We start from the raw sequence: 15,275 nt of genomic DNA on the forward strand, positions 1-15,275 counted from the left end.
AAATTGGCAAAATACTAAAAATCAATTAGGGCTTTTTTTTTTTTTTTTTTTTTTTCTTTTTCTTTTTCTTTTTTCTTTTTCTTTAGGAGAGCTGGTTTCCCAGCACACCACTGTAACTGAGGCCCTAGGAAATAGAGCTGGGATTTGATCCTGGAGCTATCTGATCTAGAGTCTGTGCCATGAACCATTAGCTTTACTACTTCTCAAATGGGCATTTAATAAACACAAAGCATTACGAGGCTTGAAGAAAGGAGATACAGTTTTTTGAAACCATCTATGCCAAGAAGCATGACTTAGAGGAGCGAGAGGGCCAGAGAAGGCCTCCAGGATGTCCTCTGTAAGATCTTTAAGAAACAGTCACCAGGGCCTGGCTTAAGCATTTCTGAGATGATGAAATTACTACTCTGTGGAGTCCCCTCTTAAATCTGTTATCAACCCTTCCAAAGAGAGCCGGACTCCCAACAGATACTAGGCCAGTGTCTGTTAAAGGAATGAACTAGTATCCCAACCTAGAGACACACTCTCCCTTTTCATTTCTCCATTGTTCTAGAACTTCATTCATAAGACAAGCTGACGTCTGATTTGTCCCAGTGATTTACACTGATGAGCAGACTGAGACAAGCAAGGGGGAGGCTTTCACCTGTTGAATGACATCCTGAGCGGTGCTGACACGGGGCGCTTTGATGACCGTCCGAGGTTGCTCTGGAGAAACGTCATGCACTTGGACAAAGAAGCTCTCCTCCTCCGAGCTCAAGATCACCTCTTTCTCATCTTGAACAATGCATCTCTCTTCTAGGTTCTGTGTTTAAAAAAGAAGAAAAGTATGAGTAAATGGTAAGAGGATGTACAGCTAGAAAGAAAAACCCACAGTGGAAACGTGAGCTGTATCTGGGCAATGTAGAAACCATTTCTCAGCTTTCTATTTCATATACTTTAATAGTTCATAAATGATTCCACAGGAATACCCATGTCTTCTGAGGGAAAGAAAGTAATGTAGGTATTTTTCTTTTTTTCTTAAAGATTTTATTTATTTATTCATAAGAGACAGAGAGAGAGGCAGAGACACAGGCAGAGGAAGAAGCAGGCTCCCCGTGGGAAACCCAATGCGGGACTCAATCCCAGGACCCTGGGATCACGACCTGAGCTGAAGGCAGAAGCTCAACCACTGAGCCACCCAGGGGTCCCAATGTAGGTATTTCTGCTGATGTTGACAGACTGCTAAGGTCTGGCTCACAATAAGCCAGTACACCTACTCCTACTACCTGTAGATTTTGGGTCCAAGTCAACTGGAGATATATTTGTAAAAGGACAATGTACCAAATTGCCAATTACCAAGAGCCAAATAAGAACAGAGTAAATTATATTTAAGAGAAAGCCCATCCATTCCCTACACATTTAAGAAATGCTAGATATCTGAACAATGAAACATGCAAACTGCCCCTCAGCGAGGCTGGAAGAAAAGAACCAGTGGTGAAAAGGCTGAAACAATGGCTGGAGGTAGGATACCCTGAAACGAATATTGACAAAATTCTCAATAATTAAGACAATTGATCATCAGGTTAATTGGCTTTGGTGAACTGGCTTTCAGTAAATTTTACACATGTAACTTTAAGTATATTTAGATGTATCTATAGACATGTACCTTATTAAAATTCTTTCAAGCAGTATAGAAATATATTGATAAAAAGCCATACTTTCCCTATTATCAGCTTTTTCACTCCTCTCGTCTTCTCTACAAAAAAACCACTGTTGTTAGGTCATATATACTTCTAAACATCTGCTATGGATATATGTATTTCTGTGTATGTGAACACGTATATACAATGAAGCCCTGGAATTGTGTGAATTTAGATATAATATAATCACCAAATAGCTCCTGTTTGTTGTTAGCTCTAGTCTCAAATGAAGGGTAGGTTAGCTTCTGCAAGCGGGAGGTCTAAAGGAGGGAGGGACAACCCCATCTCCGGAAGTGAGCATTTAGCAGGAAGGTCCTTTGATCTTCAACAGTTTCCTAGCCTAATGTCCTCAGATCAAGCCACTGAAATGGTGCTAACAAACCAGAGAAATCCAAGAATTGCTGTCACTATTCTGGAGGTTCCAACCAGCCTTAGGGACCCAGAATTGTCCTCATGGATATAAAAGTCAGAATGGATATCGTCACCAGGTGGCGCCAAACCACAGCAAGGACCAGAAAGGACTGGTTCCTGGAGCTTGTCAATCAGCCCACAGGCTCACCCCAATCATTTCTTTAATCTTGCAGTCATGGTCTCTGCAGTTTTCATGACTGATGTTTCTGGACCCCATTTGTTATATTACTGGTGTTGGGGAGGGGGGAGTTACTGTCTATATTATATTAACTTCACATAATGTTCTGCAACTTGTTTTTTGTCCCTACTTAAAAGATTGTGGTGCTCATTTCGTGTCAGTTCCTAGAGACTTAGCTGTGTAATATGTCCCTGTGTTGATCATAATATATTTAATCAGTTGGAGAGTGGGGTTGGGTGGTAATTCATCTGACAATTTATAATCTGTATCTTGAAAACCACGAAGCAAGCAAGCATAAAAAAACCAAAAAAGGTTCTAATAGACACATAAAATACCTCAATAACTATGCAATAAGCATGACTTTCAAGAGAGCTCCTTGGAACCTCCCTCAGAACTTATTTGTTTGCAAGGAGTTCTCTGCCGCATTAGAAGGCACAGCTTCTATGGCCAGAACAACAGCCTTCTCTTGAAGCTCTTTAGGCTTACTAAACATTTTTCTACATATGGTCTATATGTTTGGCATGAGTCTCATGTTTATCTTTTTTAATCAGGTAAAGTAGTTTCTATTACAGATTTACAGGTTAGGGAACAGAGGTTTACAGAAGTTAAACAAGCTGTCAAGGCCATCTAATTTGTGGCAGAGCCAGGTCTGTCTGATTTCACATCCAGGAGGTGTCACAGGAGGGCATACTGATGGCAGGAAGATGTGATCCTGACCACCTGAGAGCCTAGGAGGCGAGACAACTATACAAGGCGGGCAGGCAGGCGGGCAGAAGAGATCAGAGGTCATAGCAGTTTGGGGACTTTGAATATGTGGGCAAACTACTTTTATCTCACGAGTTCCACAGAATGCAATAAGTGGAAATACTTATAGCTCAGACCTATCGACTATGCTAGTATCTGCTCATTCAATAACTGCTGAATTCATGTATTCAGTCAGCAAATATGTACCTGTGTGTGTCACTATGTACCAGGTCAACCTAAACACTTTATTTTTTTTTAAGATTTTATTTATTCAAGAGAGACACAGAGAGACAGAGTCAGAGACACAGGCAGACGGAGAAGCAGGCTCCATGCAGGGAAACCTGATGTGGGACTCGATCCCAGGACTCCGGGATCACACCCTGAGCTGAAGGCAGATGCTCAACGACTGAACCACCCAGGTGTCCCAACCTAAACACTTTAAATGTGATTTGTTATCTTAGCAGGAACATGTCAGTCACTTCAAAAACCTCCCCACGCCTGAATGGCTCAGTTGGATAAGTGCCTGCCTTTGGCTTAGGTCATGATCCTGAGGTCCTGGGATCAAGTCCCGAATCAGGCTCCCTGCTCAGTGGGGAGTCTGCTTTTCCCTCTGCCCCTTCCCCGACTCCTGTTCTCTCTCTCAAATAAATAAATAAATAAATAAATAAATAAATAAAATAAATAAAATAAATAAAATCTTTAAAAAAATCCTCCCACAAAGGCAGGAGAGCTTACTGTATTTTCCCCATCAGAAAATGCTTGTTAGCCTTCCCTTCTAATTTATCCCCTGTATTCTTCAGAATGTTTCTCTTCCACCAGCCCTTATTAAATATTTATTCCTCAGGTCTCTACAGCCTGTTTTCATATACATTTTATTTATTAAAAAAAGAGATTCTATTTATTTATTTGGCAGAGAGTGAGTGAACACAAGCAGGGGGGCAGCTACAGGCAGATTGAGAGGGAGAAGCAGACTTTCTGCTGAGCAGGGTGCCTGACGTGTGGCTCCATCCCAAGACCCTGGGATCATGACCTGAGCTAAAGGCAGATGCTTAACTCACTGAGCCACCCAGAAACCCCTTTCATATACATTTCAAATATTTTAATTAATTATTTAATTAATTTATTTATTATAGAGAGAAAGAGAAAGAGAGAGAGAGAGTGCCAGCGGGGAGAGGGACAAGCAGACTCCATGCTCAGTGTGGAGCCCTATGTGGAGCTCGACTCCAGGACCCTGAGATCATGACAAGAACCAAAACCAAGAGTCAGAAGCTTAACCCAATGTACCTCAGGTGCCCCTTGTGCATTTTAAGTTGGAGATGGGCTTCCTAGCCTCCACAGCCCTTTTGGCTATATGACACTCAAAACAGCCTGCCCATGTTCTCTCCTACTTGCTGCCTCCTGCTGCCCCCACAGTGCTGGGCACCAGTGCCCAAGAGTGTTGGCTCAGGAGCAGCATGGGGAGTGCAGGGTGGGGAACTGGAAAGCCAGAGATGTGAGTTCTATGTCTTACCTTATCATGATTTAACCTTGTGAACCTCCATTTCCTTATGTGTGAGATGGTTTCCATTCCCTCAATTGAAAGCAGTGAGTGAAAACTTTAAACACTGTAAATCATTACACAACTACATGGTTTGAAAATTCACTTACTGATATTATTACTTAGAGAGTAGTTTTTTTACACGTAGCTAGAGAATGAGGCAAGACAATGAAGAATAATAAGAAAAAATGTAGAGAGAAATTGAAGATGGCTTCCAAAGCCCAGGTAAGCCCTCTGATATTTTCTCATAAAGCTATAATTATTAGAACTGCTTGTTACCTGTCTTTACAATGTGAATGTCTGAGAGGGAGAGGAGGCTAGGGAGACAATTATATTTCTCTGCCTAAATGAAGTGTCCTTTTATGGTCTAGGGCAAGGTTAGGAAGAAAGGCAATGGCTGTGGCTCCCAGAGCAGGTGCTGTAGCTCCATGGAGGCTGTTAGGCCATGTTCATAATTAGGTACACAGTAAAAAAGTAGCATATGATGCTGAAAACTGCCTCATTATCATCTCCATTGTGTCCCAACATCATGGCCTCTGATGGTCGTTGTGCCAACCAAGCTCTATTACATGCCCCAAAGGAGCAATCGTGTGCCCAGAGGAGGGCTTGGCTCATATTAGGTGCTCAATAAATATTGTTTACTCTAATTGTTGAACTGACCCAACTCCTTCATTATTGACATATCATGAGGCATGACCGTCTACACCGAGGCAATGACTTTATACGTCATTTTAAAAAATGGCAGTAAGCTAGTGGGCTCTCATCAGTTTATTCTGGAAAAAAAGTCCACGAAGTCCAACAAGAGCTAACAATGTTAGAATTGTTTCCTTTGTGGAAGTGACCACGGGAATGTTAGTGAACGTAATGTTAATTTTTACTAATTCTGGCTGAGGCTGAAAGATTATTCTTTTTCTGAAGTTATAGAATATTTTCAAGGAACTACTGTTGTTTTTACCTATAAGCACAGAACATTTTATTAGCCAAAACTTTAGTACGCATGAAACCAATCTCTAAATGTAAAACACCAATGGGACTAGCGTGACACATTACCACGACCCTTCAGACAGTGCCTCTTCGCACATAAATCAAATCCTGGACCCACCTACCCCGATGGCATGCAAAAGGAATCCTTTGAATTCCTGCTCCCTTTCTTACACAAAGGATAATTTTTAGACTGAATTTCTGTAACTTAGAACATTCTTGATACATGCAGAAGAATAAAATCATTTCTGCACATTTACTTAAGAGGAAGAACATAAAGCAACTTCAATTACAAGAAATTCCGAATTAAGAGGGTAGCTAGTGGTGAGGTGGTTAGTCACATACTGAGTTGTTATGGTGTAGGACACACTTACTTCCTGCTGGGTTTTTAAGACAATCCTGCCAACATATCCTTCCTCTGGAAACCAGCTGCTTAAAATCTGCATGATCTCTTCTTCTGGACCGATGACTCTCTGAAATGGTTGTTTCCTGCATTCATTCTTTTCTTTAGATATAAAATATTTTTCTTCCATCAAAAAATAGTCTGTGACAATAGGTTTGGTGTCTTGTTCAGTAGTTAGAATCTAAGGAAAAAGCAAAGGCAAAACTTTAATCCAAAAATAAGCCTGTTTTCTACAGAGAACAAACTGACGGTCACCAGAGGGGAGCTGGGCGGTGGGACGGGTGACATGGGTGAAGGGGGATTAACGGTGCATTTATCGTGGTGGTTACCGAGCACTGTAGAGAATTATTGAATCATTACATTGTTGTACCCCTGAAATCAATACAACACTGTATGTTAACTATACTTGAATAAATACACACACACAACCACACACACACAACCTCACAAGATAAGCCTATTTTCACAGTGTTTACATAGGTTTGATGTGCCATTTATAAGTGAGACCTACTCTGTAGTGTTGCCTAATTCTTCCTGGAAAACCTCAGAACTCTCTTATATTCAACAAGGATTGTTTATGTTCATTCTGGGCAACGACACAATTTATTCATAATCCCCAGAGAGCATAACTATTTTTCCCACAGCTGGAATGAGAGCTCCTACTGAATTAAGAACTTTAGGCTTCCCAATCTATGAATTTAGCTCTCTGTAATCTTAAAACACAGGACCACTGGCAAAGAACCTAGCACAGATTTTACCAACATCCTCTCTTTTTCTTGTGTTGGAAATACTTGTCTTCTAATCTCATCTGATCTAAGTTCCTGGGAATTCTCCTTTCAATTAACTCTTGACACTGTGCCTGCAAGCTTGTTTTCTTTGTTGGCTACTGACCCCTGGCGACCCAACAGAGTGGCTGAGATGAGGCTCTGGAGCCAGACAGACCCGGGCCTTGGGTTTGCCTTTAATACTTATTGGTTGTTGGGCGTTGGGCAGGAGACTCAGTTTCCCCATCCATAAAATGGTAATAGTAAGAGTAACATTCTCTTAATTTCATTTTACGATGGAGGCACTGGTTGTGAAGCAGGACACAGACACATCGTGAGAACTTATTCAACACTAGCCAACATTAAGGCTCCTCTGGCTGATGCATTGCTTCACATTCGCCTCATACAGGTGAGGACAGAAGGCTGGACTCCAAGCGGGGATGGAGAAGGCTGCCGCCATCTGGCTTGGGTTAGGCAGACACTTTGCTCCTTGCCCGCCAATGATGCAACTACCAGAGCCAACACTTGGCCCTGCTTTGTCTGGCTGGGAGGAAGAACAGAGTGAACTGAGGATGGTGGAGGCAGAAGATTCTCAGGAAGACACTGCTCCCTTCACCCCAGTCCTCAGTCTATAATTGATGCTGGGCTATGGATCCTGTGGGGGCAAGACAGCTACTACTACTGAGTAATTCAGGATGTGACGCTTCCGAGAGTAGGTCAGTCGGTACCTCACCCCAACGAGAGGGCAGCATCACCCCCTCCTCAGTTCTGCTTGATATCCATGGCATTATTCACACGGGGTGACAATAAAGTAATCGGCTTCTTTTTATGGGTGTTCTGTAGACATATTGCCATACTTAATGTTTTCATTATAGAGTCTCCAAATCCCCAACAATACTTTGTGAGAGTAGACACTGAAGTTCATGGCCTGATTGCTTTAAAAAACAAAAACAAGGGATGCCTGGGTGACTCAGTGGTTGAGCATCTGCCTTTGGCTCATGGTGTGATCCCAGGGTCCTGGGATCGAGTCCTGCTTCGGGGTCCCTGCTTCTCCCTCTGCCTATGTCTCTGCCTCTCTCTGTGTGTCTCTCATGAATAAATAAATTAAAAACAAAACAAAAACATGCCCCCCAAAACGAATATTGCCCCCGCCCCCCACTGCAAAGTCTTGGTAGAGCTTCTGTTAGTCTATGAAATCTGGCACTTAAGCTGTTTCCTCTGACTTTAGGTCAATTATAAAATGGGGCAGGGGATCCCTGGGTGGCGCAGCGGTTTAGCGCCTGCCTTTGGCCCAGGGCGCGCGATCCTGGAGACCCGGGATCGAATCCCACGTCGGGCTCCCGGTGCATGGAGCCTGCTTCTCCCTCTGCCTGTGTCTCTGCCTCTCTCTCTCTCTCTGACTATCATAAATAAATAAATTAAAAAATAAATAAATAAATAAAATGGGGCAAAATGTTGCCTGTTCATAGAGACCTCCTCTCGAAAACCAGAACTATTTCTCTTGTTCCTTATGGTTGTTTGATTGGTTTTTAATCTTGACCCCCTCCCACCCCATACATTCTATAATCCCAACTACATTTCATTATACACCCTAACTTCAGAGAGAGCCCAAGGGTCACTCCTTTTGGTCACTGCTCCCTTGGTCTACCTGCAAGGAGGAGAAGGGATTCTGAACTGGGTTAGTCTGCAAGGATGTTAGGTCACTGTGCCAAGCAGGGGTGGAGTTTCTAGTATGAAGAGAAAAGACATCACACATGGGTTTGGGTTTGCCTCTCCTTTTGAGGAGCTGCCTCCCTCTGGATGCTGCTTTGTTCCCAGCTTTCTCACTCTGACATGTCCTCCTGTGGGGCAGTGGCCCTGCCTACAGAAAGCCGCAGAGATCTCTGGGGGATCCCATGTAGAAGCAGTATCATGTAAGGGTACTCAAGCCAGTGCTGCTGCGGGCTTTGGGGAACAGCTTATCCTTTTGTGTTAGGCCCTGTTGGCATCTTTGCACTACCAGAGGGGTAGGATCTCAAGGGTTGAGATCAAGTGCCAGGGGAAGAGGGATAAGGGCAGCGCTCAACATGCAAACAAAGACCTAAATAAAGACTGAAGATGTCTTCTTGGCTATGTGCTCCAACCTGATGCTCTAAAAAGTTGATTCAACTCAAACAAATTCCATTCAGCTTGTGTGCAAATTCTGATTGATCAGTAAGCTCTTCATTAAAAAGGGAGATGGAGCCCAGGTCTAGGCTGAGAAGCAAAGACTACCACGTTTGGAGAGCCTCTCCTTCTGATCTTTACCCTTCCTGAGCCCCGTGTTTTTATGTGTTTGAAGAAAGGTTAAAAATTCTTTCCTAGGGAATCCTTGGGTGGCTCAGCGGTTTGGCGCCTGCCTTTGGCCCGGGGCCCGATCCTGGAGTCCGGGGATCGAGTCCTGTGTCGGGCTCCTGGCGTGGAGCCTGCTTCTCCCTCTGCCTGTATCTCTGCCTCTCTCTCCAAGTCTATCATGAATAAATAAATAAAACTTTAAAAAAAATTTCTTTTCTACAGGTTAGCTTATCTAGTGGTACTAAGTTCTCGCAGGTCATTCTTAGGGTGGATCTCAGTATTGAATCATACAAATAATCAAAAAGTAGATCACCAACATGGACGTTGTGTTTTATGTGTGTTTTTGTGTTTGCACATGTGTTTACACACATACACACACACCATATATATTAGATGCTGGACTCTCCTAACCATGGGCTTAGTGGACTCACCTGTTGGAGAAGCTGCTTTGCCTTCGTGCCTCCACTTATGGAGAAAACAGTAAAGGGCTCTGGACCTGGGACCCCATGCACTGTGACTCTGTGAGTCTGCAAACATTTTCTTTCTTCTGTATTAAACATCTGTCAAGGAAGATAGCATGGTTTCTCATTCATTCTCATTCTCATGTTATTTCTAAGCTATATTCAATACAGAAGTGCTAGTTCTTAGAAGTCTGTAGGGGACACAAATATGCGAAAGAAAATCATTCTTCTATACCTGATGCGTATATTTGTGATTGAAAAGGTGATGCTGCATCTTCCTTAATAGTCTGGTGAGGATAGGGACACTTGGGTGGCTCAGTGATTGAGGGTCTGCCTTTGGCTCAGGACATGATCCCAAAGTCCCGGGATCAAGTCCCATATTGGGCTCCTTGCACGGAGCCTGCTTCTTCCTCTGCCTATGTCTCTGCCTCTCTCTCTGTGTCTCTCATGAATAAATTATTAAAATCTTAAAAAAATAGTCTAGTGAGGATATTAGCTGCATAACATTAAAATATTAATTTATTTTAAATAATAGGGACTCTTTCCATCATACTTAGGAGACTGATGATACTTGAAATGTATGTTAGTTCTTACTTATGAACTGACCTTCAACAGTGTCTATTAAGTTCTGTTTAGGATCCTGGGTTAGAATTTTGGTTGGTAAGATGATAAACAGAATATTATGGTCTTTGAGAGCTCACTGCTCAGGGACACAAACAATTATGAAAAGCTTTTCTGTTTTAGTAAGAGCTGAGAAGATGTGTAACTCAAAACTTTCTGAGCATTTTGTATATTAAGATATACTCATTAATTCAAAATAAAAATTCATTGATGGAGAGCTGAATCAGACATTATGCCTGGCCCTGGAATTATTATCTTATTTTATTATTATTTCTGTCCCCAAAAAGGGGACAAAGCCTCCATAAGAACCCCTAAAAGATGGGGATTGAGAGCTTCTGGGTTGGTGAACACTTTGGGATGCTGAGTGGCTGGTGCACCCAGAGAGGGCAGGGAGGCTCTGTACCCTCTTTTCCATGTATCTCTTCCACTTGGCTGCTCCTGAGTTGTATCCTTAATAATAAATTGGTAATAGTAAAGCATGTTTCTGAGTTCTGTGAATGATTCTAGGAAATTCCTGAAACTGAGGAACAGGTTGTGGAAAACCTTGAACTTATAGCTGGTCAGTCTGCGGTACCAGCGACAGCCTGGGACTTGCCACTGGCATGCGAAGTGGGGACAGTCCTGTGGGACTGAGCCTTTAACTCTGGGATCTGTTGCTAACTCCAGGTAGACTGTGTCAGAATCAAATTGAAAGGTAGGACACCCAGCTGGTGTCAGAGCTGAATAAGTGTCAGAAAAGACCCTGCATATCTGGTGTCAGAAGTGTTGTGAGGAACAATGATTCATTCATGGCATGTGTGGAATCTTCAGTGCTAACCGGTATGCAGGGTGATGGACTCAGAATATGGCACTAAGCCCTGCTTCAGCTTTGTGAAAGTGTCTGATTCTTGCCCTTAGGTACCAGGCAGCCCTGGCCCTGCTTCCCCGTCCTCTGCACATGTAGAGGCAGTGCTCCCTTCACCTTGGCCAAGGTGCTATTCTCGACCTTGGCCATACACTGAAGGGAAAAGGAAGAGAACCTAAGGAAATGAGGTCAGGACAGAGAGAGAGAGAAGATACTGATGAGGTGAGGGGAAGAGGAATAGAGAAGAAAGCTGGGGGATTTATAGGTGGCCATGGCAGTGGTCAAGCTAGTGCCATTTGTGAGCGTACAGGACGCCTTTCCACAGGTTGTTAGCACTATGATGAAGTGTAAGATTGATGCAACAGCGAACAGGTTATCAAATATGTAAAGAGGTAATCAATGGGCACCATTTTAAATTCATTTCTAAAGGGCAAGACAATGGAATCAACCAGTTAATTAAAGCAGTGCTACTTGTTTAAGTAAACAACCTTGCATTACTGGGGTGAGTGCTGGTCCAATGGTTCTTGAACTTTAGTGGGCATAGAACTTACATGGGGAACTTATTAAAGCAGAGAATCTGCAATGGTGGCTCTTTCTGTGGTGTTCCCCTCCCATTTCCAAGAGGGTCGATTCTGCATCTCCCCCAAGCTTTGCTTAATTAGTGTCTTCCCCCTGGTGTTATTTTGGGCTCACCTCCTCAGCAGGCACTATCATGTACTCATTAGGAATATGGGCTCTGGCGCTAGAATAACTTGGGTTTACAGTTGTGTGACCTCAGATATACTTGGCTCTGACCTTCCTCACCTATAGAATGGAGATGGTATCAATAGCTACTTCTCAAAGTTACTGAGAGGATTAACCGAGTCAGTATAGATGTAAAGTGCACAGAAATCAACAAGTGCCAGATGTTATAGTTATTATTACTTCCATTATTACCTAATTAAGAACTCTAATGTCCCGGGTACTGTGCCACAAGAAAGCCTACCCCCAGCATAGCAATCCTTGAAAATAAACTGTGGAACTTCATTACCAAAGAGGCTGGCGTGGCACTGCTGGAGGAATTTTCTTCCATCCTTCTGCTGTTTATGAATAAACTAGATATTTCCAAGACTTCATTGTGGAGGTTTCGCAGCTGAAGATGTCGATATCCTGGAATAATGCAGAATTGGAGAAGCTTGTTAGCCATGTACCCCAGAGCTCTGTGCAAAAGATACCCCAGGAAGGTCAATAAATGGCTAGCAGATATCAGGCCTTGAGATGGGCAGGGAGTGGCAGCAGGCATGCAGCCAACAGATGGCCTTTCATCAGCAGACTGCTGCCCCTGGGGATAGTTTTGGATCGCTTAGTGGTAACTAACTTGTCCATGTATTTCTGACTCAGACTCAAACTGAAAATCCTACACTCAAACAAAATATATTGGGAAGACCTGATCATTTCTGTATCAAGTCACCCATAGTCACTGTTTTACAAATATTCCTTTTAGAACATTTTTAGTGATAATATTCCAACAGGGGGCTGGCTAAGTAAATTATGGTGTGAATGTTTTAGTATGAAATGGAATAACATGTAGCCAGTAAAAGTGGTGATGAAGATGCATGGCAGTCAACATGAAAAGTTGTTCCCCCACCAAATCAGGAAGTGAGAACTAGTCAGGCTCAAAACACTGAGTGGTAAAAAAACAAAACAAAACAAAACAAAACAAAAAACAACCATTACATAATATGTATATGTATGTATATCATGTAAAGTATGTAAGAATGTTTTTTGCCTCTCTGTGCTTTCTCATATTTCTGCAATAGCTGTTATGAACTGAAGTGTGTCCTCCCAAAATTCTTATGTTGAAGCTCTCACTCTCAGGACCTCAGAATGTGACTATATCTGGAGGTGAAGCTTTTAAAGGGGGTTAGGGCCTTTAAGGAAGTTAAAATGGGTCATTAGGGTAAGCCCTACACCAGCCTAATTGGTGTCCTTATAAAAAGAGGAGATTAGCACAAAGACAGAGAGACGCCAGGCGCCATGCACAGGGACCAAGGTATAGCCATGTGAGGACACAGCGAAAAGGTGGCTGTCTTACAAGCCAGGGAGAGAGGCCTTGGGAGATATCGATCCTGCAGAACTGTGAGAAAAGAAATGTTTGCTGTTTAAGCCTCTGGTCTGTTCTAGTAGCCTGAGCTGACGAAGGCAGTGCCCAAGTACTACTTGCACCATGGAGAAGAAAAAACAGGAAAAGAACAAAATGTAGGAGCCTGTAACATGTTTGTGGCAGTTGGAGTGTGGCTGTGGGAAGAATGTACTAGAACCTTCTACTCAAAGTAGACCAGCAGGGGCAGCATCCCAGGCACCTTGTTAGAAATGCAGAATCTCATGCCCCACCTCAGATCCTCTGAGTTAGAATCTGCATTTTATTACCAAGAGTCCCAGGAAACTCTGATACACTTCAAGCTGGAGGAGCAAATGCAGTGGTGCTGACTGGGGCAACTAGCTAAAGTTCCAGGAGTGCCACAGCAAAGCTGAACCACATCAGGCCACTGGCTCTGGCCTTTGCTCAGGACTCTCCACCTGCCCCTGCTCTGTCCCCAACACCCACCTCCAGCACCCCCCCCCCGCCCCATGGTGGGTCCAACTCCACCTTTGGCCGACCTCTGTGATGAGTACACCCTGGGCCCCCCTCCTCTCAGGCTCTTCTCTGCCTGCTTAAACAAAAAAATTTTTTTTCAAGTAAGCTCCAGACCCAACATAGGGCTTAAACTCAAGACCCTGAGAACAAGAGTCCTGTGCTTTACTGACCAAGCTACCAGGCGCCCCTTGGGCTCCTCTCCTAACATCAGTCCCTGCTTTAAACATGCCAAGATGCGGCGGGAGTTACTGGGAAGGAGTGTGTGGGAAAAGGAGCACAACCACTCCTCCCTGCATGAGCAGAAGGAGACGCTGCACTCTTACGGGATGTTGTCAACACCTCTGGTTGTAGGATAATGTAAAAGATAAATCTCTGTTGAGATGTGCTTAAACAGTGTTCAAATTTTTATCATTTCTTTGTGCCTCTTATTTTAACTTTGTACCATGGAAATTTTAAACATAGACACAAGTTGAGAGAAGAGCATCAGGAACTCCAGGGCATCCATCAGTTAGCTGCAAGAATTATCACCATTTTGACAATTTTATTCTACCTCGTTTTAAAGCCTTGAGGGGGATGATTCTCTGAGCGGTTATGGCTGAGCTATTGTTTTCCACAACTGCAAAACGCAGGAATATGAGATCTTCAAAGTGAACCCGGAAGAGAAACTGTTCATTCCACATGGGGTTCAAAGTGTTCCGGTGGATGGGTTTTGTGCGGAAGTGGCAACTGTCCAGGGGCATGCCCAGCACGTCCACTTCGATACATGGGCTTCCCGTGCTGCTACTTGGGCACACGTTTTGACCAGAGACAATCTGAGTGGGGAGAAAAGGATCAAAGTCACTGAAGATGCAAAAGAAACAAAGCAACCTCTGTACCTCATTCCTTCCCTCCACCAAGAAAGAGAATACTCTGGAATGAAACGGGGTAAATGGTTAATAAAGTTGCTTAAAAAAAAGTGATTGTCATTAGGTAATCACATGACTGGAATAATGTGAAAGCCTATTTTGTCAACAGCATTCACTTGACTGTAACCTTTCAACTGTAAAAACGGTCAAAACCAAGCAGTTAAGATAATAAAATTTCTCAAGAAGGCAAGAGAAAAGGGGACTGAAAGCAATGTCACCGAGAACTGGTTATTGACATTCTGCTCAAAATGTTTTAGGTGTCTATATTTGATATACCTCAAATTGTGTTCTTAAATAGTTTAGTTTTGGAACAGGTCACAGGGAATATTGTTAAAAATGATCCACCACCTTCTGTAAGTAGATGGAACTATGCTCAGTCCAGTTGAAATGGTCAAACAGAAAGGGGCTGCTGCCCTGGTCTTGGGGGCAGAGAAAAGCACTATAGGAGGAACAACTGTGAGCAGGTTCCCCCCCACCCCGCTGCTCCCCGTAGCCCTGGGGCTCTGAGGCGTCGTGAGCACAGGCTGTCCAGCAGTCTCTGCAGAGGGACAGACAAGATGTGAAGATGGAGAGAAAAGGTAACTTCGTCCTTCCCTGCCTTTCCTATCACCATCTGGTGGGTTTTTGTCTCTATCAGCTTATTGGGAGTGAAAGAGCAGTGAATAAGTGTGAGTGATGAGCTACCCGGGCTGAGCTGTTAGGGGGCAGCCTGTGGGGTTCTGATGGTTAGTAAATTAGGTAATAAAAGGAACAAGGAGGGGTGCAGGGCTGATAGAGGTTACACTGTAAGGAGAAAAAAAATTTATTTGATTTGTATATT

At 43.3% G+C, this 15,275-nt stretch overlaps 2 protein-coding genes across 7 annotated transcripts in view; one reads left to right on the plus strand and one right to left on the minus strand.

Annotated features, from left to right (window-relative positions):
- The window catches only part of NOC3L (NOC3 like DNA replication regulator), a 46,076-nt gene extending 40,024 nt beyond the window's left edge, over positions 1-6,052 (plus strand). Inside the window, exon 22 of the mRNA XM_077878329.1 lies at positions 551-6,052. The gene's annotated coding sequence lies outside the window, so the exon portion shown is untranslated. The remainder of the gene's footprint in view (positions 1-550) is intronic.
- The window catches only part of PLCE1 (phospholipase C epsilon 1), a 317,588-nt gene that overhangs the window by 7,462 nt on the left and 294,851 nt on the right, over positions 1-15,275 (minus strand). For all 6 annotated transcript variants that reach the window (XM_077878324.1, XM_077878322.1, XM_077878321.1 and 3 more), the window contains 5 exons: positions 14,101-14,362; positions 11,964-12,082; positions 9,439-9,567; positions 5,902-6,111; positions 641-799 (listed from right to left, as the gene is read on the minus strand). In XM_077878324.1, coding sequence (XP_077734450.1) covers positions 641-799; positions 5,902-6,111; positions 9,439-9,567; positions 11,964-12,082; positions 14,101-14,362 — 879 coding nt within the window. The remainder of the gene's footprint in view (positions 1-640; positions 800-5,901; positions 6,112-9,438; positions 9,568-11,963; positions 12,083-14,100; positions 14,363-15,275) is intronic.

This window comes from Canis aureus, chromosome 29 (assembly GCF_053574225.1).
Source record: "Canis aureus isolate CA01 chromosome 29, VMU_Caureus_v.1.0, whole genome shotgun sequence".
Classification (NCBI taxonomy): Eukaryota; Metazoa; Chordata; class Mammalia; order Carnivora; family Canidae; genus Canis; species Canis aureus.